Source organism: Cyrtonyx montezumae, unplaced genomic scaffold (assembly GCF_038088225.1).
Source record: "Cyrtonyx montezumae isolate F1298 unplaced genomic scaffold, pur_monq_1.0 scaffold_3, whole genome shotgun sequence".
Classification (NCBI taxonomy): Eukaryota; Metazoa; Chordata; class Aves; order Galliformes; family Odontophoridae; genus Cyrtonyx; species Cyrtonyx montezumae.
This window is the reverse complement of record NW_027072034.1, coordinates 85,595,813-85,620,641: the sequence shown is the minus strand read 5'-3', so window position 1 is coordinate 85,620,641 and position 24,829 is coordinate 85,595,813. Positions and strand designations below refer to the sequence as shown.

At 43.8% G+C, this 24,829-nt stretch overlaps 3 protein-coding genes across 3 annotated transcripts in view; 2 read left to right on the top strand and 1 right to left on the bottom strand.

Moving 5' to 3' along the window:
• The window catches only part of KPNA1 (karyopherin subunit alpha 1), a 48,224-nt gene extending 43,334 nt beyond the window's left edge, over positions 1 to 4,890 (top strand). The window contains exons 13-14 of the mRNA XM_065742204.1: positions 319 to 497; positions 1,886 to 4,890. Of these exons, the coding sequence (XP_065598276.1) occupies positions 319 to 497; positions 1,886 to 2,073 (367 nt within the window). The 3' untranslated portion in view covers positions 2,074 to 4,890. The remainder of the gene's footprint in view (positions 1 to 318; positions 498 to 1,885) is intronic.
• A 3,238-nt stretch (positions 4,891 to 8,128) lies between these two features.
• FAM162A (family with sequence similarity 162 member A) lies at positions 8,129 to 14,579 on the bottom strand. The gene is made up of 5 exons (XM_065742159.1): positions 14,482 to 14,579; positions 13,417 to 13,542; positions 11,889 to 11,997; positions 9,371 to 9,479; positions 8,129 to 8,540 (listed from the first exon to the last, which is right to left on the bottom strand). Exons 1-5 carry the CDS (start codon positions 14,495 to 14,497, stop codon positions 8,445 to 8,447), a joined length of 456 nt encoding a protein of 151 aa, XP_065598231.1. The 5' UTR covers positions 14,498 to 14,579; the 3' UTR covers positions 8,129 to 8,444.
• An 88-nt stretch (positions 14,580 to 14,667) lies between these two features.
• On the top strand, positions 14,668 to 23,327 carry MIX23 (mitochondrial matrix import factor 23). The gene is made up of 5 exons (XM_065740978.1): positions 14,668 to 14,746; positions 15,337 to 15,462; positions 15,959 to 16,105; positions 20,187 to 20,246; positions 23,040 to 23,327. Exons 1-5 carry the CDS (start codon positions 14,696 to 14,698, stop codon positions 23,088 to 23,090), a joined length of 435 nt encoding a protein of 144 aa, XP_065597050.1. The 5' UTR covers positions 14,668 to 14,695; the 3' UTR covers positions 23,091 to 23,327.
• Positions 23,328 to 24,829: the final 1,502 nt, after the last annotated feature.

Sequence of the window (24,829 nt, the reverse complement as noted above, 5' to 3'; positions counted from 1 at the left end):
TAAATACTTAATGTTACAAATTAGTATAGTTCATATTAATAATATTCATCTAAAACTTATAGATAAAGATGTCTATAAATACGTTAGAAAGTTAAATAATACATAAAGATTATAAAATAGGTGGTCTATGTGATATTTTCAGTGTTCTAGCAGAATTGGTAAAATACACATAGCTGTCTGTAGTTTTTCAGTTTTCTCTGATCAAGTTGATATTTTATCTGATTGCTTTGGTTATTAATCCTTCACACTAAATGCTTAAATGACAATATCTGCCGTAACTTCACATAGAACTGATGAATTGTTCGTAATGTTTTTCAGGTATTTAGTAGAATTGGGATGTATCAAACCACTCTGTGACCTCCTTACTGTAATGGACTCAAAGATTGTGCAAGTAGCACTGAGTGGGCTGGAGAACATCTTGAGGCTTGGAGAGCAGGAATCCAAGCGCAGTGGCACTGGCATTAATCCTTACTGCGCTCTTATTGAGGAAGCATATGGTATGAGCAAAATGTCTGTGGATGGCAGATGTTAAAGTGACCATTAATCCATTAGAGTTTCAGAAGACCAGCCTGTATTGACTTCCTTATCACTGCTATCTGGAAACTAACTGTTCTTAGACAGGTTTCCATTTATCGATGTGCTTCGCCATTTACATTCTTTTTCTGCATGGATCTGGAGACAGTGTATGCAGATGATCTTTCCTGTCTTTTTCGCAGTGAGGAAGCCTTTTGGGTATCATTCAGCTTTGTAATATCTGCAGCAGATAGAACTTCAGGAGCTCTGTTCTGTTGCAGTTTTCTGGCTTGTCCTTTTCCTCTCTGCTGTCCTGCTGAATTCTGCCGGCAGCAGCAACTTCCTGGTTTGCTTTTGCTTTGCTGTAGTTACAGTATTTACTGGAATCATTGCATCCTGATTCTGATGTATGGTTACTCTTAAGGTTAGTTTTCTTGTTAAAAGGCTCAAGGTCTTCTCAGCTGAGTCTGGACATTTTCTGTGCTTTTTGGTACATCTGTTTCTCCACCTCAGCAGCGTTTCTCAGTAGAACTAGGTATCTTTGGGAGAAACTTAATTTCATGTTTCATGTCATGAATAAGATTATCTAGCATAAATCTGAAGGTGGATTGTTTGTAAGTTGCTCACCATTTAATGCTCTTGCCATACTGGAGGAGTTTTCTTAATGCATTTTTTGTGGACTGCTGGCTCCTCTCTTCTGTATGACAGGTGCAGAGGATGCAGTAACTATGCTTGCTCCTCACTTCATGAGGTCTTGATCCTCTGTCCTCTTAGCAAACTGTGCTGTTGGGCCATTCTGCATTTCCTGTCTATAAGTTCACAGCCTTCCTTACATTTTCAGAAATACTGAAGTGACAAGAATCCATATATAACTTACTTGACTAAAAAGGTATGCTTATTTTATGCCAGTTCAAATATGGTATATAGTCATTGCTATGTGTGTGTGCCAGTTGCGCAGTAAAACCAGTTATTTTATTCCAAAGACAGTTAAAACTAATTGAAGTTTCTGGAGGATTCTGGCTGACAGATTCCAGGTGAATTTGAGTATTCATTTTGCTAACAGCAGCTGAAATTGGTAGACTGAAGGGCCCAGGGGATTCCTTCCCTTCTGGATCACTTGGACTCAGAGTTGTTTCTAGGTCTATACAGTATAGAGGGAAAGCATTCTGCATTGGTATATGCATACACTCTTCTGGCACAGATATAGCTGGCCACAGAGATATGTGGTTAACTGGTCACCTAAGCACAGGCTGCACAAAATCCCCAAATCATTTTCTAAAGATTGATGGAATGTGATGTTTCCAGCAGACTATGATCATTGGTCATAATGCTTCACCAAGCTGTAACTTTTGCATTCTCCTTTTCTCTGCAGGCCTTGACAAGATTGAGTTCCTCCAGAGCCATGAGAATCAAGAGATTTATCAGAAGGCATTTGATCTGATTGAGCACTACTTTGGAACAGAGGATGAAGATAGTAGCATTGCCCCACAGGTGGATCTCAGCCAGCAACAGTACATCTTCCAGCAGTGTGAGGCTCCCATGGAAGGCTTCCAGCTCTGAGGTGCCTCTGTGCTGTGTGCTCCTCTACCTAGCCAATCCTGTTGTCGAGCCACAAGCCACCTGTGGAGTGATTCTCTCAGTGTTTTCCATAACCCTGTTTGCGCTCATTTGCTTGCCTTGTGCACATTCTCTTACATACATCTGGAAAACTTTTGGCTCTTTGTGGCAGGATGCCCCCTCCTTGGCAAGGGGTTGCCAGAGTCGCACTTCTCTAGTTTCTGAACCTCTCCACTGTCATCTTCACGAGGTTAAGGCACATTTCTACACTTTGAGATATTCCCTACTCCTATTACGGGAAAAGAATTCTGCTTCCACTAGCCCCCCGCACTCCTGGCGTCCGAGGTAAGGCTGCCTTTCTCATGTATTTACTGCAGCGTGTGCCTGCAGTTCCTGGGAGACTTTCTGACATGCTGAGAACGTGGCTGAATTCGTTTCCCATACTTCTCCCTGGATGCCTCTTTGGATCGCTGTGTGAGATGTGTTAAATCTTCATATGGAATGTATCTCCTTTGCTGTATGTGCCAGCTGGAGCTAATGGAATATGGATCGTTACAAATAATGGAGTAAGTCTTCTATCCCCTGCAACAGCAAGCTCCAATGGACGTGTTTTCTGGTTCTTAAGAATGCTGAACATGTGTGGTCCTACCCCTTCTCAACACTGAGCTCGCAATGTGGACTGCAGACCACTGTGGAGATCTGCATACCTTCCTAGTCTTTCCATCCAGAAAAAGGAACCTGTGAATACGTCACTCCTGCCACCTCCCCAGAAATGACTTTTTGAACCAGCTTTTAGAATGGAGAAACTACCCTCACTTTTGCTTGCCAGCACAGTATAATCCAGCCAGGCCTACCTTAAAATCCAGCCCTTCCTGACTTCATGCTACAGAGTCTGGTCCTCGGTAGTAGAGTTATGGTTGAAAAATTTCTATCTGCCTCTTTACATTTTTACACAGCTTGACTTGAACAGAGTTCTGAAAAGTTACCTTCTGGACACAAAATCTTAATTTGTAAAACTTAGCACAAGGAGTGTTAGATCTCCTTTTCATTTTCATGAGACAAGAGCTTCCTTTCCAACTCTGCAGACAGAGTCCTACTGGTCAAGCCTCGTATTTAAGAACTAAAGTGACACTACACTCAAAGTAATATTGCACCCAGATCCACCTGGCCCTTTCATTTCATTTTTCCTTCTGCTGTTTAGGGGACTTCAGGTGAATTAGCATGGAACGCTTGGTTCCTACGGATGACATCTATAAGGCATTGCTGACTGCATGGCAGCTGTCATCCACGGCTGTGGACTGCCCTTCTGCTAGCAGCATGTTCTTGGCTCCGCAAGCTGCTTGGATCACAGACATCTGATGCAAAGGCCGGCCGCTCCTCACTGAGTTCAGCTGACATCGACACCAAACTCTTGGAAAAAATTGGGAGATGCCCTGTGATTGAAAGCGGTGGTTCCATTTCTGTAAATGCAATGGATTCTCCAGGCTGTGTCTGTCCCAGTCATCCCCCAGCAATGGGCTGTGTTCTTTCAAGCTATTTGGAACGTTTGTAACACACATTTGTCCAGTGCTAACATTTCAAAAATGCCACTGACATCCGCAGCGTCATGTACCTGTGGTAAATGTTAGAGGCAGAACTGTCTGCAAGATCCTCCTTATGACTCCTCTCAGTGACAAGCCGCTGCAAAAGCAAGAACAGCCCGTTGTATACCGAATGATACGAATATATAAACTGCTTGGCAGAGTGCTGAAAGAAGCTAGGCGAAGGCCTGCACGCACCGACTCTGTGTCATCGTTATTTAAATACAATCTTCGGTTCTGTGTGTGCTTCGGGATGGAGACTGACCTGTGGCTGCTGCAGAAGCCACCTGCTGCCTCCCTAGCTAAGCCAGTTGGCCTCCCCCTGACCTCTCCCAGTTATTTTCTCTAGTGCTGCTTTGTGCTGAAGGAACATTTAGTTTACTGCACTTGATCTGTAAATGAACTTTGATTCTTTGTAATCTTAGGGGGTTAAATTTGGTGGTTAATTTAAAAACAAAACCCCTCAATGTTGCCTTTACATCACATATAAATAACTGTGTTTCTCTTTTCTTGAAGGGTGATAGAAGCACTGATTAGTAGCAAAATCTTGTTTTAGCTTTTGGATTTTTTTGTGCTGGATTTTTTTACGTGTAAATTTCCAATAACATGTCATTTCTATAAGATTTGTTTAAAATCATTTACCTCTTATTGGATGGTATAAAAATGCTACATATTTTGTAAACAAATCTGAGCAAAGTGTGTGTGCATATATTCTGTATATTCATATATGTATATTCTGTGTATATGTACACTTGTGTGTATATATACATATATACACACACACGTGTATATATATATACACACACGCGTATGTGTGTATATATATACATATCTATATATCTATATATATAAGTGTTTTCTCTTCCAGGCTAGTGAGAACAATGTGGTGCATTGGCGTTTCCCTCCCCTGCCCCCAAGAGAAAAATGACAATTGCCTCTAAATGAGCAAATTAAAAAATGAGTCCATTTAAGCTGAATGGTGTGCCTTCCTGTGTAAGGAGCCTAGCCAGTGTTTGTTACTTTTGCAGTGGATATGTGAATTCAGAGCAGATAAGTATAAGCCTTTAAACTTGGTATGTTTGCTTGAAGTGACAGGCTTGGTTGACACAGGTAATATTGTTGTTGTATATACTTAACACTGTGTAAAGCATTTGACTGGTACTGCATTATATTTTGACTGAAAACTAAAACAATACAGAAGTCAACGTGGCACACATTAAATGGATTAACATGTGGCTAACTCATAGGTCTCAATTTGATTTTAAATGGTGCTCAACTGAATGTATTTTCATCTGGATCTTCCAGCAACCAGTTCTTGTCTTTATTTAGCCTTGCGAATGACTTGAAAAGGAACAGAATTTCTAACAGTGGCTGCAAATCACACAGGTATGAAAGGGAGAACAGGCTTGTGCATTAGAAAAGGAAGTGCTTTTACTGGTACAGACTGATCAGAAATACTTGGTAAACCAAGGGCAATCCAACTGTTTGTATTTTGCTAGAGCCAAACGTGTGGCATAACATACCAATGAAATAAATAACATTCAAGCCACATGTAAAGGAATCTGACTGGGAGGATAAATGCTGCTGAAAAATTGTGAGGATCCTTTTACGTTGTCACTTGACCACGGCTTGCCTGGCATGATTCTGTGCAGCCAGCATAATTCTCATAGATAGAAAAAGAGACCTTTGAGTAGAAATGGGGCAAATATGTCAACTTTATATTCAACTTTGTTGAAACTTTTTTTTCTACGGAAGCATTCTCAGTGTTGCTATGAGCACTTAAGATGCTTAAAAACTAGGAGAAACAACTGTTCAAAAGGTTTGAAGTTCCTTTCGTGTCACACAGCAAACAGGAAGGAGCTGCTATTCATTCTGTAGGAAAAGTTTCCAGTGGAAACGCGGTAGGCAGGATTGCTCTCTTGCATTTGCGATACAGGAGATGGCAGGGCAGAAACTTCAGTAGCTAAACCAGGGCCAGTGCCTAGGGCTTCTGGGTACATCACACAGGCAAAACAATTATTTGAGGAAACTGCTGCCTAGGGACTTTTAGCATGTTATTTTATTTGTCTGTTCTTTGGTGCTATTCGAATACTGGTGGTTGAAGTCTTTTTCTCTTAGTCTTGAGGGAAAGGAGGAAGGCACTGACTCAGGAAAACATGCATGTGCTTGACCCTGCATTTCTACAACAATCAGCATTGAATGTTGAAGAACCAAATCCCCCACCCAGTTCTAAAAGTGATGATGCTCTTGGTGTTCTTCCCTGAGGACCAGTGGCTTTACTTTGGGTAGTTTGCATCTCTGAAAAGCTTTAATTCCTCATGTCTTTCAGTATGGTTTTTTCTTGTCCAGGATTGTCACAGCACATGATTAGCACTTTCCCATGCCAATTTTAACTAGCAAATCTTAAGATCTTCAGATGCCTGAGTCTTAGTAGGAAAATAAACAAGATCCCCTTGTGTGCTACTATGACAATATCTGAAGGACTCCTGGAGGCTCTTCTGACTGCATTGAAATGCATCTGGAACAGGTACAGTTAAAAGGTCCATGGTGTAGGCTGTGTCATAATGAGGTGGTGCAGGGTATTCTCCAGTCAGCAAACGCTGGCTGCTTAGGCAGAAATGTGCAATATATACATACTATTTTTTTTTAAACAGTTATCTGTGTTCAGAAATGTGTTCACGGATGCCATCACACTGTGAAAGTAATTGTTTCTTTCTTTGTTCCTCTCATAAAGATATTATTAATGTTATTTTTTATGGTACCAAACTGCTAAAAATACTGCAGTGGTTGGGGGTGTAGGCTGGAGGGTGGCACAGAGCACATGCTAAGGCTTTTGGGCCTATGTGGAAGCTGAGAGAAAACACAAATGTGCACAGCAATGTGCAAGCTTTATTGTAGATGCAGAAGTGGTGGGGGTACCAGACTTGTGAGGAAAGGATACGTGGCTACTACTGCATGGGGCTTCTGTCTGACGACTGGACCAGAGTTCAATTTCTGAATAAAAGAGGGCATAAAGGTTATAGATGCTGTGTGAAATGGAAAAACTGATGAATGTTGCTGTTCTGGGCTGTTGCTTTCTAAGACTTCTATACAAAAATAGGTAAGGTACTTGCTAGTTCAAAGAGTGCGTTTGGAGGTGCTCGTTGAAAGTGGAACACTTCTGAGAGATGCATAGTTCCAGGTTCTGTCATCACCAAGCATAAACCAAATCACAAGCTTCTCTCCAGGCACTATTTCAGGTTACTGTGAAGCTGACATTCTCCTCTTCGGTTTCATTCAGTGTAAGCACAGGCACCTGTATGCTTACTAGAGTGACAAAGAACCAAAGCTGTCCTGAAAGGTCTGTTCCTGTACCTGCTGTGTATTAAGCACGACTTCCACTCAGTATTTACTGAATAGAAAGTGTGTGAGAGCCTGCTCTGCTTGCGTGACAGCATTCTTGCACTGATTGTCTTAGGATCTGGTATTGGGTCGTGGCATCACCTGCTGTTCATAACTTCTGTGGAATGACTGCACGGTGTATTTGATTGGTCACGTCTCAGTAGCAGGAGGGGCAGCAATTCCTAGAAAAATGGACTGCAGCAGTTGTTCACCGTCTGTTATAAGAGCAGGACAGAATACTAGAGGACTGCACCAGAAATCTCAATCCTTTGAATTTTTGGAGGGTTTTTAATTTCTCCAGCTACGTTGTTAGTTTTCAGTAGTATAAGGAAATAATGAAGAAAAGCTTCAGGAAAAACAATCTGCCTCCTGCTAGCAAAATATTCACAAACTACATCTGTCAAACACATGCCTCTTCTGTTTCTGGAGTCCCCGGGGGCCAGTTAGCAGGCAGTCCTGGGAAAATACATGGTTTTGAACAGTTGTGATGAGTCCCAGTCTGAAAGGAGGAAAAAAACACTGGTCTCCAACTGCTGCTGAATGCTTTTTTTAGCATGAACAGTATGCACCTCTTCTGAGATGATGCCAGAAACAGGGCTAGTGGGGGGGGGTCTGCTTCTAAAACTTGGGGCTAGCTAGCATCGTGAAAACACAGATGGCAATTTAAAGGGAAAATGTGCAAATAAATCCCAATAAATTTTGAAAAAGAGCTTGGCACCACAGTGCAGAAATGCTTGACTGAGTTTCTCATATTCCTCTTAAGCAGTGCAGGCTGAAGCTGATGCTCAGTATTCTTTAAAATACTTACCTTATTTTCCTCTTGCCTCACAACCAACTCCAGCATAACGTTGTTGAGTTTTTGTTGTTGTTTTTAGCAAAAAAAAAAAAAAAAAAGTTCTTATTTATAACACATCATTTCTGTGGAATGCTATTTCTCTGTCGTTCCTGGGAAGGAAGAGGAGGTGAGAACGTATTGGACCCACAATAAGTAAGCAAGCTTTCCATTAACTTCTGATCATTCTGACAATGTTAGTGTAGTTCATACATTTACTCTCAAGTCCAGGACTTGCCTAATAATTGTTTTGTCACACAGAAAGTTTTAGGGAGCCTGTAAATACTGAATGTATTTAATACTGTTTTTTTCTGAAGGGAGCTGGAGTAGTCAGCAACAGTGGAGGACTGAAGTAATGAGTTACATAATGCAGTTAACAAATGAAATAAAGTTACACGACTTGAAAAAGAGTTTGGAGGAAAAGTACGAGGAAGAAAACAGATGTTTGTTTTTAATGATCACAGGATAATGCATTCATTCTTGAACACGAGTGCAGAACACGAAAAAGATGCAACTCTCTGGAAATGAGCTGACAAGGACATCAACTTTTCTTTTCCCATCCCTGGTTTCTTCCTCTCCTCTTAAGGTTTAGTGGATGCACTCTGAGTAGCTTCCTCCTTCCACTGAGCTTTCTTCTCCATGTTAATGCTTGTAAGAGATTCATGCCTTTTTACAGCCTACAAAATAACAACAAAGCAAGAGTAGAAAGTGTCACTTAAAGGACCTGGCCTATCCTTGCTAAGGCAGTAACTGGAAGAGAGAGAGTGTTAAAATTCAACGTCCAGATATTTGAGTTTAAACTCATTATTTCTCCAGGAATAAATTAAGCCATTCTGTTAACAGCACTACCAGATGTAGTCTGTGCTTTTGGTCAGTATTAATACTAATCTCTGGTCTTCAGAAGTCAGAGATGCTGGAAACAAACAAAATATATAATGGATTCCAGCTGCTGTGAATCCTATGGTCCCAAAGCAGTAGTCCTCCTTTTTCCCATCGTTTGTGTTCATACACAGCGAACCTAAGAGGAATAACTTCTGGGAGTTGTCAGTCCTTGATTTCTTCTCCTAACGCCCAGGAGAAGCCTTTCCACTGATTGTAAAAGTGAAATCATTTTGAGAAGTGAATCCTGACAAGGTTACCACTTCAATAATTTACAGTTAAAGGTTACCTGGGAAGGTTGTTAAAAGGAGAGTGAAACATTGTAATCAGAATGGCGTTAAGGAAAGGCAGCCTAGGAGGTCCCGTGTCTTACAGCACTTGGGGCCTTCTCTATTAAATATACAGCTTTTGCAATTAAACAATAATTGAAAAAAAATGGTTCTGTGAAGAGCAAAAGGAGACTTTTCTAATACAATGAAAGAGCACAGAAATAGTGCTCTTTTCTGACCTGGGAACTAAACACCTTCTGTGGAACTGGAAGGATGAACAGGCCTATGAATCCAATGGAGGGACCGAGGAATTTATGTTCAGATGCTTTTTCACTCACCAGCCAAAAATGTGTGCTTACCTGCTTCCCTCTGACCACCATCACTATGCATCCCACTATTGTCAAGGCGATCATTACGTAGCTGAACTTCACGCGCAGTGTGGTTTGTGCTGCTCGGATTGCGTCAATCCTCAACAAGTAATAAAAGAATGGGCTTGTTACTGGAGATGTAAATAAACCATTGCCTAGCTGTGTGATTTCTCCTGGCATGCTGTCTGTGCATTACCCTAGTGGTACTTGGTTCATTTCATAAAACAAACCAACAAAACAACATGACCAACAGATAAAAAACGAACCCAAGGTTTTACAGTAATGGGAAAGTGACCTCTAGAGCCACCTCAGGACAGATGCAAATCATAGCTGCAAAGGAGCTCCTCTGAAAGCTGGAAATATTGTTTTTAATTTTCAGTTATTCAGCTGTTGGAGAGCGTTGCCTTTCTAGATCTTCTCCCTGCACTGCAAGTCAGAAGGCAGCAGAATCTCAGTATGCATGTCCCCTACAGGGAAGATGGAGGAAAAAGAGAAGGATATTTTTACTAATACTAGTTTGCTGATGCTACTTTCTAAAGAGTACCTGATCCATATCAGAACTACGTGTTCCCTCAATAGCAGGAGGATGGTAAAAAAAACCAAAACCAACACTTATCAGAAGGAATAAAATGTTGACTGTTTGAGTTTCTTGAGCAAAGCAGCACATTATCACAGCTTAGAAATTCTTACTGCCTGAGATTCAAAATAGTTTCACTTATGGTACCTTATATTTTCCAAAGAAGGCTTCCTGTACTACAGCTATTGATAAATTTCACACTGGCTGCTGAACAGGACCCTCCTGGAAGTTCTGAGTGGGACTTCGTAGAACACCAGTGGTTACAAATTCCCTGCTGCTAGAAGAAATAGACTTCAGGTAATCTGTTTCCCTGAGAAACAAAGGGGGCACAGAGGACTGTAAGCTGCCCAAAGCTGAAGATGTAAAACTCCTTTAAATCCCATCCATACCTCAGCAGGCTTATCCAGACACACCAGTAGCTGTTCTACTCTTTTGAGAAACCTGTCTGTTTAATGTCATCTTCTCTAACACAGAAATCTTCTGCAACAGGAGCAGCTATTAAAAATTTCTGACTGTTCTGAAGATCGTTCTACCAAATCTCAATTACAGTTAATAGAAAGTTTGTATTAGGAATATGAGAAGGATCAATGAAGTGTAACGCATCCAGACGTGCTTTCCACACTAACCACCAATCTACTCCTATAATAATTAACTCTTCTTGCAGAATTTAGAGTGGTCGGCTCCCTTCTCAAGGAATTCTAATATGCTCACTGATTAAACGTGGCACACTATAAAACTGTAGATGAACTGAAAAGCATCAACCATCGTGGCACAAAATAATTACATGCTACATGAACTATCTTGGATGTGCTAGACTATACAAGAGGAAAAGGCAGCCACCTGAACACAGATTTCCTTAAAAAAAATCAGCAGCTTAGTGTTTATTTTGTTTAACAAATTAGTTACTTTTGACAACTATATCTTGCGAGATAGTTATAATCACATGGCTTTACAGCTCAATCTTATTCAGATTAGAAAAGACAAACAAGCTTTTGTAGTTTTATAGTTCTCGATCCCCTTCTCAACTATGGCTGAACTATTTCCATCAACTAAATGGAGAATTCCCTTGTAAGTGCCACCAGGAATGCCTTTTTAAACTAATAATTGCATTTTTTAAATCTGCATTTGTTAGATTTGAACTTCATTTTAGATAGGCACACTAGAACATCACATTTTATCTTCTACATCACAGGGAGCAAAGCACTGACATGTAGATTCCAGCAGCGATGAAGAAACTTATACTGCATTTTCACTGGGGAACCCTTACGCTATTTGTTTAAACCCCAAGAGTAAAGGAAGTTGGCCTCTGCCCTCAAGACATTCATTAATAAACATTTTGTGTGAGTTTCAATTACTTTATGGCTACGTCATGAAAGTTTCATGCAATATATTTTCTCTGCAAGAGTGGTCAGGCACTGGAATGGCCTGCCTAGGGAGGTGGTTGAGGCACCATCCCTAGCACTGTTCAAGAAGCGTTTAGATGAGGTGCTAAGGGATTTGATTTAGTAGTTGGGTAGGGACAGTGATAGGAGGATGGTTGGACTAGATGATCTTGTAGGTCCTTTCCAACCTTATGAACCTATGAACCTATGAATAGGAGGCTTTGACATGTAAAGGAAAACACTAGGGAAAGTTCAAGCAAAGATCTTTCTTGATTGGATGAATAAAATTAATTGATGTGTGAGCTTTTTCTAATGAAACAACTGACAGACACTGGTCATCCCTTCAGGAAAAAACAAAGTTATTTACATCTGAATCACCTCAGAAATACAGAATTCTCCAGGTCCCGTAATCTCATCTACAAGACAATACAGCAGCATAAGAATTTTCAGCTGTGGAAACCCATTCTCCTTCAGAAATGGCATTTTGGAATTGCATTCAGATAACTTATCCCTGTGCAGTCAGTGTCTCAGCTTTGATACTGGCACTTACGAGACGATCTCTGGTATATCCTCAGGCTTCTTGAAATGGCCTGCCCACAGCAAACATTTCTTCTCCCAGTCTGTAGGCTTGTGTCCAGGCACCCGCAGTACAGTCTGACCTACAGTAAAAATGAACAAGCAAGCAAAAAAGACAGTCAGAAAAGCTGAATTCCCAACTCTTAGATCGAGAAATGCAGAATTGGTTACAAAACAAAAAGGTTATTGCATGATCAGATTAATGAACCTCTGAGCATGGATTAAACTGAGGGTAGGTTAGTTAGGAAAGCCAAATCTTGTTCACGGCCTCTCTTTTGTAGCTCTGAATTTGCAGAACCTTCTCTAGCATCTAAACTTCCTCAGCTGTGATGTTATAGTTTTCCTACTACTTTTAAATTAGTTTAAAGGAAACAGATGGAACTGCTGTAGAAAAGCCAATATCCTGTTCCATAGCATAAAAGAATTCTAAGTTTTCCAGGGAGTAGGAGATATTATCTTATTTGTAGGTATAAACAACCAGGTGATCATAACTGAAAAACAGATCCTTAATTCTTCATCTCAGGCACAGATTCAAAAACAAATGCAGGGAGTAGAAATTTTCTCACAGTGTTGTTCAGCTGAGGAACCCCTTTCCCAGAGAACATAGGTGCTAAAAATAGTTGCAGCCTCAAGATACTCTGCAAATTTACATAACAAAAATCCAACGAGGACCCTTAAACAAAAAGACACTGTCTCTGGAACAGCAGTGTAGGGACAGTGCCCTGTTTACATTATACTCCTCAGATCCTTGCTGTCAGTCACCATTCCTCTTAGTCCCTACAGAAATGTAAGGATCCTCCTTTATTGGCCACTCCTGGAGACATGACACCGTTAAAGAGATTCTTGATCTTGCTCAGTACAGATGAGTTTTGTTGGTTTTTGAAAAAAAAAAAAAAACCTTTGTAAACAGATTTATGTAAAATGTTTCACATTTGTACACTTCTTTGATGTAGCACCAATAGGCCAAGAAGGGAACCAGTAGCACAAGCATTTGATGAGAGCATCTTAACTGTCCCATCTACAGTGTTTCATGGCCTCACTTTTCCCTGACCCACTACATCCTTAAATATGGACTGAGCCAATAACTCCAGATCCTCTTCTGCAGGGCATGTTCAGATCTGCGAGCAGCTGGAGCTGGTCCTACTACAAAAAACTGCAGAAGTATTTTAGCAGGTACAGCGTTCCTAAACCTTTGTTTGTGTTGGGGCTGAACAATCAGTTCCAGAACACAGCTGAAGAGCCTCAGAGTGTATGGCCGTACATCAAATATGACATTAATGACCTGCTACAAAGCGTAAACTATGTTATTGTCACAGGAAGAAAATTTGCCTCTTGGCTTTGCTAAAAAAGAAATGCAAGATCTTGCTGCCATTCTTAATGCTCAGGTTTTCAGACTAAAGATTCACTCTCGCAAAAGCAGGGATTCTTGTACAGATGACTGCAGCCTTGGGATCAAAACACAGCAAGAAGCATAGCATGCATAGTCTTTATCACAAGCTTACCTTTTGGTTGAACTGGACTTTCCTCCCGGGGTTTGCTGCAGAGCCTTCTGCTCACCTTTGGCCCCACTCCCTGACTCATCCTCAGAAAGGAGGGGATGTTTCTTTCCAGCAGCCTAACGGCCTTATCTGGAGGAGAAAGCAGAGGAAACACAGGGGCTAGGTCTAGCTCAGATAATTAAGCAGCGAGAACGCTGGCTTTTAGGTAGCAGGTTGTTCCTCCTCCCTGCCCCAAGAGAAAAAAAAAAAAGAAATAAAAACATTAGGTACAAATCTAATGCTACGAAAGAAATCGCAGATATAATATTCTATTAAATCTAATAAAGAATTTAAAGATGACTCTATAAACCATCAGAATCTAATAAAGAAAGTCAATTTTACAAACTCTGAAATATATCACTCGAGTTTGTCTATTAAGCACACGCAGAAGAGCAAGAATGACTGATTACAGCCCACGAGCAGTTTCTAAACCAGAGCTGTTTCAAGGAACGTTATCTGTTTGCACACACGCGGTACGCTCTGGGTGGCACTCTTCCAAGCACCAACGTTTGGCCCGTTTTGTCATTCACAGGGTGGCACAGCTGAGACCTGGGATGGGCGCTTTGCGGTGCACGGGACAAAACACCTTACGGATGAAAACGTGCTCTCGAGAAAGTCATAATTATGAATTAATGAAACATAATAAGGAGGAGAAGGGAGAGGGGGAAAAACAGCAACCCGGCAGACAGATGGGCACTTAGAATGAATTGCGTTCTTTTTTTGATTCTTTATGCGGAAAATTTTCTCCTCTTTGCCGGAGGGGGAAAACGGAGCATTGCCCTCCCGAATCAAACAGCGTTCAAGGTCTTCCGAAGACCAGCAACAGCGAGGCACCCGGGCCCGTTCCTCTCCCGCCTGCGTGTCAGCCCAAGGCCCCGCAGCTCAGCGCGGCCGCGCCGTGGCCCAGGACCCCTCGGAGGCGCCGTGCTCCGCATTACGCGTCCCCCGGCCCGAGGTGCGGACGGACACCCGCTCGGCCCCGGCTAAGCCCAGCCGCCCCGCGGCTCCGCTCCCCGCTCCGGGACTCACCGGCGCGGCCCCACATTTCGCCGCCCTCCGCCCGGCCCTCGCGCGGCTCCCGTCAATGTCACCGCTCCGCGGCGCTCCGCCCCGAAGCCGCGATTGGGGGGGCGGGGGCGCCGACCGACGGCTCCGGGCCCGCAGGCAGAGCCCGCCCGACGGCCCCGCTTCGCCCCGCCTTTCCCGCCCCATTGGCCGCCGCCGCGCCCTCGGCCTTTCCAGTATGGCGGCGCCCAGCAGCGCGGTGGGCTGCGAGGACTTCGCCGAGTTCCAGGTAGCGGCGCCGAGGGCAGCGAGCCGCGGGGCCGCCCCGGGCCGGGCTGTGTCGGCCGGGGGCTGCGGCGCCGCGGAGCTCCCCGGCATCGGCTCCGGCACTCCGGCACCGCGGCTCCTCGTCCCGCCCTCCCGCACGCCCTTCGGTAGCGCTCTCACGGAGGCTCCGGCCTTCCCGCTCTCGCAGCCGGGATCAGGCTGGCTGCCCGGCGCTGCCCTGCCCGCCGGGGAGAGGCCGTGGGATCGGGCTCTGCTCTGTACGTGAGCGGGCTGCGCGGCTTCATGGACGGCTGCGCGCGCGAGCGGCACGTGTGGGAGCTGCTCCGGGTGGCTCAGCGCGGTGTGGCGGTGCTGCTGTCTGGCACCGTGAGCCCTCCTTGAGGCCTGCTTCTTCCACAGCGGGCTCTTCGGGGCTGCCCGTTTTCTTCATCGCGGGCAGCAGCGGGAGCAGGCTGCGGCAGCTCTGCCCTGCCTCCCGAGGAGGCTGTTGTGTAGGGGAGATGCTTAACTTTACTTTTTTATTTTATTTGCATTACAGTTCTCTGGAATAAAGCATATATATTTGTTAAAATTTGTCTTTATTTAATACAGGAGTTGCTCAGGGTGATGAGGACGATCGATGACAGAATCGTCCATGAATTAAACACTACAATTCCTACAGCCTCCTTTGTAGGGAAAGTTGACGCCAGCCAGACATGTAAAGAGCTCTACCAATCTGTAAGTGTCTGTTCCTTTGACTTCTGCTCACTTTCTGAGGTTTTGTGATCAGCAGTGGCCACTAAAGTGGAGACCCCCTGTTTCTAAGGAAAAGGCTGACTTGATAGACCCAGCTTTAAAGTTCATAGCTAGCATGCTTGACTTCTCTCTATAGCTAAACCACATGCACGTAAAAGGTACCCTGCTTTAAAGTCACGTTGTAAGCTGGCTTATCCTGCAGTACTGCTCTTTTGAGGTGTGATTCCAGATAGTATGCTTCTGTGGTGCTCCAAAACGTGTGTTCCCACATCATCTGCATGCGTATCTTTGACTTTTACCTTCAGATCAGGTCAGTAGCTACTGCTCAAAGCATCGTTGTTTCTAATGTGTGGATTATAGAGACAGAGTTCTGTAAACATAGCAATACTCTGATTTCAGGAAGTCTCTCTTAAACTTGTAACATGTTTTTTTTAATTTGGTGTCTGACCTACTTGTGATTTTCTCCCTTCTCACTTAGCTGATGGAAGCTCACACCAGCCGAGAGAGAATCATCAAAAACTGCATTGCTCAGACTTCCAATGTAGTGAAAACTCTTAGAGAAGAGAGGGAAAAGGCACAGGATGATGTAGCATTATTAAAGCAACTCAGGAAAGAGCAGACAAAGGTGAGTGGTGCAGATTTTGAGAGGTCACTTAGAAGTAAAAGGTTGTCTTCCCAAATGGAAAGATATTCTTGATGGAGAGAATCATAGAATTATATTATGGCAGAATGGCCTGGGTTGAAAAGGACCTCAGAGATCATCTAGTTCCAACTCCCCTGCCATGGGCAGGGTTGCCAACCACTAGAGCAGGCTGCCCAGAGCCACATCCAGCCTGGCCTTGAATGCCTCCAGGGATGGGGCATCCACAACCTTTCTGGGCAACCTGTTCCAGTGCATCACCACCCTCCGGGTGAAAAACTTCCTCCTAACATCTACCCTTAGTTTTAAACTATTCCTCCTTGTCCTGTCACTATCCCATGTAAACAGTTGTTCCCCCTCCTGTTTATAAGCTCCCTTTAAGTACTGGAAGGCCGAAATGAGGTCTCCCTGGAGCCTTCTCTTCTCCAAGCTGAACAAGCCCAGCTCCCTCAGCCTTTATTCATAGGAGAGGTGCTCCAGCCACCTGACACAAAGATGTTTGTATCCCTTCTCTGGACCTGATCCAGCAGTTTCCCTTTCTCATGCTGGGGTCCCCCAGGCCTGGATGCAGTACTCGCAGATGGGGCCTCACAGTGGTGCAGAAGAGGGGGAGAATCCCCTCCCCTTCCATGCTGGCCACCTCTCTTTTGTTGCATCCCAGAATGCAGTTGGCATTCTGATCTGCAAGCGCACAACTGCTGACTTATGTCCAGCTTTTCATCCCCTCAGTATCCCCAAGCCCTTTTCTGCAGAGCTGCTCTCCAGAAGTTCTTCCCCAGTCTGTATAAATACCTGGAACTGCCCCAGCCCAAGAGAAACACCTTGCACTTGGCCTCATTGAACCTCATTAGGTTCACACGGGCCCACTTCTCCAGCCTGTCCAGGTCTCTCTGGATGGCTTCCCCTCCCTACAATGTATCAACTGTACCACTCAGCTTGGTGCTGTCTGCAAACTTGCTGAGGGTGCATTCGATTCCACTGTCTGTGTCATTGATGATGTTGAAGAGCACTGGTCCCAATAGCGACTCTTGGGGGACAGCATGTGTAACTGGCCTCCATCCACATGTAGAACCATTGGCAACTTTTTGGCTGTGACCAGCCAACCAATTCTTAATCCATCAAACAGTCCATCCTTCAAATCCGTACCTCTCCAATTTAGAGAGAAGGATGTGGTAAAGGACCATGTCAAAGGCTTTGCATGACATCCGTCACACTTCCCCTGTCCACCGATGCTGTCACTCCATCATAGAAGGCCACCAGATTGGTCAGGCAAGATCTGTCCTTGGTGAAGCCATGCTGGCTGTCTTGGATTGCCTCTTTGTCTTGTACATGCCTTAACGTGGTACCCAAGAGGATCTGCTCCGTAGTCTTCCCTGGCACACAGGTGAGGCTCACTGGCCTGTAGTTCCTCAGGTCATCCTTTCTCCATTTCTTAAAAATGTGAATAATGTTTCCCTTTTTCCAGTCTCCAGGGATCTCACCTGACAGCCATGACTTTTCAGATATGATGGAGAGTGGCTCAGCAGCCACATCAGCCATCTCCCTCAGAACCCTGGGATGCATATCATCTGGCCCCATGGACTCATATACGTTCAGTTTCATGAGGAGGTCTTGGACTTGTTCCACTGTTTCAGTGGGATGGAATTTGCTCCTCTCACCCATGCCTAGAGGATCAGGGTCCTGGCAGAGATGGGAAGCCTGACCAGTAGTGAAGACAGAGGCAGAACACTTATTGAGCACCTCAGCTTTTTCCATGTCTGAGGAAGCCAGATCTCCATCCTCATTTATCAAAGGAGGAACACTCTCCTGCCTATGTACCTGTAAGAACCCCTTCTTGTTATTTTTCACATCCCTTGCCAAGTTCAGCTCCATCTGTGCCTTGGCTTTCCTGATCTTATCTCTGCTCATGTGGACAACATCCCTGTATTCTTCCCAGGCTACATAACCCTGCTTCCACTTCCTGTACATCTCTCTTTTCCCTCAGCTTAAGCTGCAGGTCCTTGTTCAGCCGTGCTGTTGGCCCACCTCCTCTGCTCGATTTCTTCTGCTGGGGGATGGAGAGCTCCTGTGATCACAGAAGGGTGTCTTTAAAGAGCTACCAGCTCTGTTCTGCTCCTACGCCCTTAAGGACAGTTTCTCAGGAGATCCCATCCAGCAGTTGGAATTTTGCTTTACTGAAGTTCAAGGTCCTGACTCTGCTTTTTGCCAGGCCTGCGTTCCTCCAGATACCTCTGCCAGGGCATATTCACCACAGCTTAACCTCTCTAATGTTCTTCTCTGCATTGGTGAGCACCAGCTCCAGTAAGGCTTCACCTTGGGTCAGTCCATCTAGACCTGGACCAGGAAGTTATCCTCGACAGACTCCAGGAATCTCCTGTGTCTGCCACCTGCCGTGCCACTATTCCAGCAGATATCCAGATGGTTGATGTCCCCCATCAGGACAAGAGCCCACGAGCACGACTCCTCCTGCAGTTGAAGCAAGAAGGCCTTGTCAACAGGCTTCTCCTGATCAGGTGGCCTGTAGTAGACCCTAACCACTAGATGCCCTTTCCTGAACTGATCCCTGGTTTTAACCCATAAGCTCTCAACCTGATCATGGCTGTTACTCAGACACAGATCTTTGCAATCTATCTACTATCTACTACATAGAACCTGAAAGGGATCTTGACTTCATAGAATAAAATTGTCTGAGTCGGAAGGGATCTCTAGAAGGTCATCTAGTCCAACTCCCCTGGGATGAACAGAGATGTCTATGGCTCGATCAGATTGCTGTCCACCCTGACTTTGAGTGTCTCCAGGGACAGGGCATCCACCACAGCTCTGGGCAACCTGTTCTAGTGCTTCACCACCTTTATTGTAAAAAATGTTTTCCTTGTGTCCAATCTAAATCTCCATTCTTTTAGTTTGAAACCATCTCCCCTTGTGCTACCACAACAGATGGTGCTAAAAACCTCCCCTTTCTTTCTTATAGCCCCTCTTCCTCAGGCTGAACTCCAGCTTAGGCGGTGGATCTTAGGCAGTGTTGTCCTGTGTTCTTGTTGGCTGGTTTTGTGAGAGCCATAAAAGCAGAACAAAACTGCTTTTATCTTATAAATGCCACATCTGAGATTCCACTACACAAATGCCTAGAAAAACAAGAGTGCTTCTCCACAATGGACTCTAAACTTTGCTGACTAATGTCTCCTAGTAGGATGTAACTATTTACTCTCTTCAGAATGTCTGGGGGTTCTTTTAGCCTCTTTGGTTCTTCTGAAATGTAGTGTAACTGCAGATGATGCCTATGAGAGCCAAGGTACAATCACTAGAAGATAATGAAGTGTTAAATTTATTTCTTGTACCTAAGTTTCACTGCCTTAAAGCCATCCTTTTTCATCATCAGCCTGAGAAGCACCTTGAGTACTGTGTTCAGTTTTGGGTCCCTCACTATGAGAAAGACATCAAGGCCCTGGAATGTGTCCAGAGAAGGGTAATAAAGCTGGTGAAGGATCTTTAAGAGGAGAGGTTGAGGGAACTGGGATTGTTTAGTCTGGAGAAGAGGCTTTATCTCTCTCTCTCTCTCTCTCTCTCTCTCTCTCTCGACAACTGCCAGGGGAGGTTCGAGCTGGATATTAGGAATAATTTCTCCATAAGAGAAAAACTCCAACAAAATTGAATCCTAACTATGAGCATGAATGGCGGATGGGCTCTTATATCCCCTCTTGCTTCTGGAACTCCTGGTAGGGTCAGATTACCACAAGTCATCTGAACACAGCTGTCACGTATGCTCCATGGAGTTACTAGTGGAGCTGAGGCAGGGATTTCTCCTAGACTGAATGTGTGCACTAGAACTGCTTATTGTAGTATTTCAGAGCTCTTCCACCTGTGTGAACCTAGTTTGTCCTACAATCAAATTCTCCAGCCTTCCCAAAGCATTAGTTGAACAGAAGGATCAGGCTTTCAGGATGATTAACTTTGGTTTGCACCTTGTACTGGGTTTTTGTCATGGAAGTTGCAGAGCTAGTGACTACTGAAGGCTGCAGGGAACGCCTTGACAATAACATCTTTCTTTGTCTGGTATTTTCTGCAGTTGAAATTGATGCAGTCGGAGCTGAATGTTGAAGAAGTGGTAAACGACAGAAGCTGGAAGGTACTCAGTTCTTGTAGAAAGTGTTGTGGCTCTGTGCCAAGGGTTTGAGCTGTCCTGCCCTGAAGTTGTGGGATGGATGCGTTGTGAGGCAAGTTAACTAGGAACAGTGAGGGGCAGCACTGGGGCAAGTGTTTCAGGTCAGCCATTTTCCTAGTTCTGGACGCAGATTTCAGGGCTTTTTAGAGGCACTGTGAAGGAAAGAAATGAGGCTGATTTAATGGGGAGGAAGGACTTTAGAGTGCTCTCCGTGTAGATCCACTTCTCAGCCTCACACAGTGGCTAGAGACTTGGTAAACTTGTCTGTGGTGGCCTGTCTGTAAAGCTTGGCTGGGCCTCTTCTGGTGCCAGAGGGATGAGCCTTTCAGTCATGGCTGTGTTTGGTGCCAGTCATGCTTCTGAGCAGAGGATGGGGCTGCAGAAGTTCAACCTCTTTCTGACAGAGTTCCTGCAGGCCCAGATGGATGGAAGCTAAACAAATGAGTGTATAGGTGTTTTTCCACTCAGTCTCTACACTGTTTAGAAAAGCTTATCATGCTCTTAATTAATTAGTCATGCCCTTAAGCTTAATTAACTCTGAGCCAGCTTGAATATGACTAAGAAATATCATATCTTGAACAACACCAGTGGCAAACATTTCGTAGGAGCTGCACTGTCAATTTTATTTTAAAAGGGCATTGGGAGAAATTCCTGTTTCTCTTCTAGTATCTCTATTCCAAAACCCAGAGTTGGCACCAAACTTAGCACTAATACCAGTGATTTGCTGTAGCTACATTACACTTTTGTTAGTGACAGAAATGCCTGACTTTTCCTGGGAATGGAGAATGTTTAGTTTAGAGGTGGTGAGGTATTGTGCAGAGAGATTTCAGCCTGCCTGGGTAGCTGCAGAAATAGTGAGATACAGGAAGGTGCTGCTTTTATAGCAGTGCACGTAGTGGAGTTGTCTGGCTGATGCCAAGCAAGTAGCTGCCTTCCAAAACAAGGTGTTTGCATTAATCTTTCTACACCACCTCTATGTGAGAGTTTGTCATTGCAGTATTTTGTATTAGTTCATGGAAGACAGCAAAATCAAACTTTACCAAGCAACATGAAATCTATGGTAGCTTGGGCAACATTTCACAGGTGGGTTACAGGAGTTAAGTGAACTGAATAACACCCTGGAGTCTGTGGGTAGATGCTGCTTAAAGGAGGAGGCTGTGTTAGTAAGATTGCAATACTGATCTTCCATGGGCTTCACAGTTGCTGTTAAATAGGCTTTAAAAGTTTGCATGATAGTGTGTTGGAAGCTAATATGTTTTTGGAATGTTGTTAGATGTGAGAGAGCCTGCCTTAAGGCATTTTAGACTGCATTTCCAGTACCCTTTGAAGCATATATGCACATAGAATGACTTGGAGATAAATGGTGCAATTTGCTTAGTAGGAAAATGCTTCTAATGGGAAACCTGTGTGGCTTTCAACTTCTACAGTTTTCTTCTATTGGTTCCCTGATCTCAGATCTTTACACACTCATAACTTCCACAGGTGTCTTCTGCGTGTAGCAATGTAATGGAACAGGCTTTGCATATATATGTGCTTCTTAATGTACACTAAATTTGAAGCAAAGTTGAAGGTTACTGAAATCGTTGCTGTAAGGCATGCTGCAAACTTCGCTTTTGCTGAAGTAGCCATTGGTTCTACATGCTGAATAAGGAGACCAATTGCACAATTGTCTGATTTTGTTCTAGGGAGATAAGTTTAAAATGACATATTTATATAAAGTGATGCTTAACTTAAAACTAAAGACCCTTCACATTGCACGTGAAGCCTGTGGGAGACTTCATGAAATTTGGCATCCCGAAGATCAAAGACAATTTGCATCAGAAAAGGACCAGAGTACCTTGGCAAAATGAGCTCTCACATGGGTGCTGCAAGTGGCTTAGTGACTGCCGTTGCCTTAGCTTGGTGCTAGGTGGTGCTCGTGCCACTTTTGACGACGTGCATCGGACAAAGTTTGGTGCTAAAATGGTAAATAAATTCCTTGGTAACAGCACTGACAACTTTTTGAGCCTATGTGGTATGCTTTCGATTCAGACTGCTGTACCCAATATAGTCACACTTACTGGCCATTGTTAAGGTAAGCTGACAGCTTGCTGAGCTCTGCAGTTCAAGCTAAATTAAAATGATTTTCAGTCTCTAGTTCTGCATCCCAAATCTTACCCAGAGAAGGTGCCAAAGGTAAATGAGGTGAGAGCAGTGCACCCTTTGCGTGAAATGCTGGCAGCATCAGCACCTGCGGCCAAATATGTATTGGCATGGCTTCCAAGTGCACTTGCACCTCTTTTTCACTCTTGCCACTATGTACAGTGCATTTGCTCAGGGAAGAGAGGAATCCGATGCCCAGATTTGAATGCCATAGTGAATGAACTTCACAGAACACAGCTGGTCAGGATCTTTGCACTGATCATTTCCCTCTCTCTTTAAAACAATAACAAACAAAAAACCTCCCACCAACCAACCAATGAGCCAGAAAGTTGAGTATCTTTGACATAGACCACAGGGATGATAACTGCCTTATCTGAGGGGGAATACTGTTAGTGCTGTGCAGTCCCCCAGCACCGAGCTGCACACTTTGGATTTAGTAAAGCCAGGAGAGAAAGAAAATGAAGACGGATGGGCTGGTACGTGCCATTTATTGATAACACATTTATTGATAGCACCTTGAGCTGGATGTGGGAGAAAGAAAAGGTTACCTGAAGTAGCTCTGAAGACTCCAGACAAAGACTGATTTGCTTTTTCTTTTCTATTTTGGTGTCTCAGGTATTTAATGAGCGTTGCCGAATTCATTACAAGCCTCCGAAGAGTCAATGATGTGAAGTACTTTCCATCAAGGTGGTCCATAATCATGAGAGCCAAACTGGAAAGAGACCTTGGGCGAGCCATACTTGGGCCTTGCAGAACCAGGATAACCCAGTCTTGCTTTATTTTGGACCTACTTAGCTGGAATCTCAAGGTTTAAATAATTCTCCTGTAATTAAGAGAAAACAACTCCTCTTTTGTACAAAATATGTGAACAAATGAGTTTTATAGTATTAAAATAATTTTCAAATGGAATGTGAAAATGACATCTTTCTTGAACTTCTCAAGCTGCAGATGTCTTTGAGGGGAAGACAGAGTAAAGGAAACACAACAAAGGAACAAACAAAATCCCAGCTCAGAACGGGAAGAGCAGGGTACTCCTAGAATGTGAGTAGTTCACAGAAATTCAAAAGAATATAGAGATTTCGGAATGACAAACTGTGGGCTCAGCCCACACCAAAGCAAGAAGCTACCAGCTTGTTTTGAACCACTCAACACCAGTGACATTGTTTCAAAATTAGCTTGCTGACTTGCTGCCAGGTAGCATCTGTGTGGTCTTTGTTACAAAGGTCTGGATTTTGCTTTTAACAAAGGCTGTAATGTTGATTAGAAACACTTGGGGTTGGAGATGAAGATAGGTATTCAAGCAGCATTCGGGAAGCAGGCAGTCCAGTGTCTGCATTCCATCCCTACTCAGCACCCCTTAAAACTAATTCTGTAGGTGAGTTGTATTTGAGTGGAGGATTTAAATAGTGATGTGTGCCTGATACTGCTGAAGCTGGCCACAGTGCTGTGTTTAGAAAGCTTTAAATGCAACGCTCCTGTGGCAAGGCAGCAGTGGTAGCATCATTTAAAACAGGATAAATGTGAGGAAAATGAAATTGCTGTAATCGTGTATCTAATTTCTACTAACTCTATTTGACTGACTATCAAATAACAAGGTCTGCTTGGTTACCAGCTCTTTTGTTACAGAGTAGTAATAAGACTACCACTGAACAGAGGCATAAAGTGTAGCCTCTCAATACCCCTGAAGATTAATCACTGTTCTACTGTAACCATTGGTTTAAATATAGAGCCAAGAAAGTAGATTTGAATAAGCCTTTGTATGGACAAACTTCTGAAACCCAAGAAAGCTTCTGAGTCCCTAGTACCCCTCTTCAAGTGTTTACAGCCTGTTTACAGAGTTATACAAGAAAGCAGAATTAATCTATTTGGTTTACTCTGAACGCTGAGGATTCTTTCTTACATTATATGGCAAATCATGTGGCTCAGAGGCTGCTTTGAACCTTGGTGTTGAACTTGTTGGAACACTAAGGTAAGTACCTGGAATTGCATGTCATGCTTTGGGGCATGGGGAAGGAGGAAAAGGCTTTGCCGTATTAAAGGATCATAGAATTGTTTGAGTTGGAAGGGACACTTAGAGGTCATCTAGTCCAACTGCCCTAAAGTGAACAGGAACACCTACAGCTACGTTAGGTTGCTCAGAGCCCCTGCCTGACCTGGAGTGTATCCAAGAACAGGTGTTGCAAGCCAAAGCAGCTTGTGGTTCGTTACATTGATCATAGTCAAATTAAGACTCAGAATGGAGTCAAGTGCTGAACGAGCAAGGGTGTGCCTTTATTAAAAGATGAGTGAGTGAGAGAGGAAAGAGATGAAAGAAGAAAAAAGGAAAGAAAAGCAAGTCACCACCACAGATAACATGACGTCCTGAGAGTCCACCTTCCTTCTCCTTCTGAGGCTGAGGATGTGGT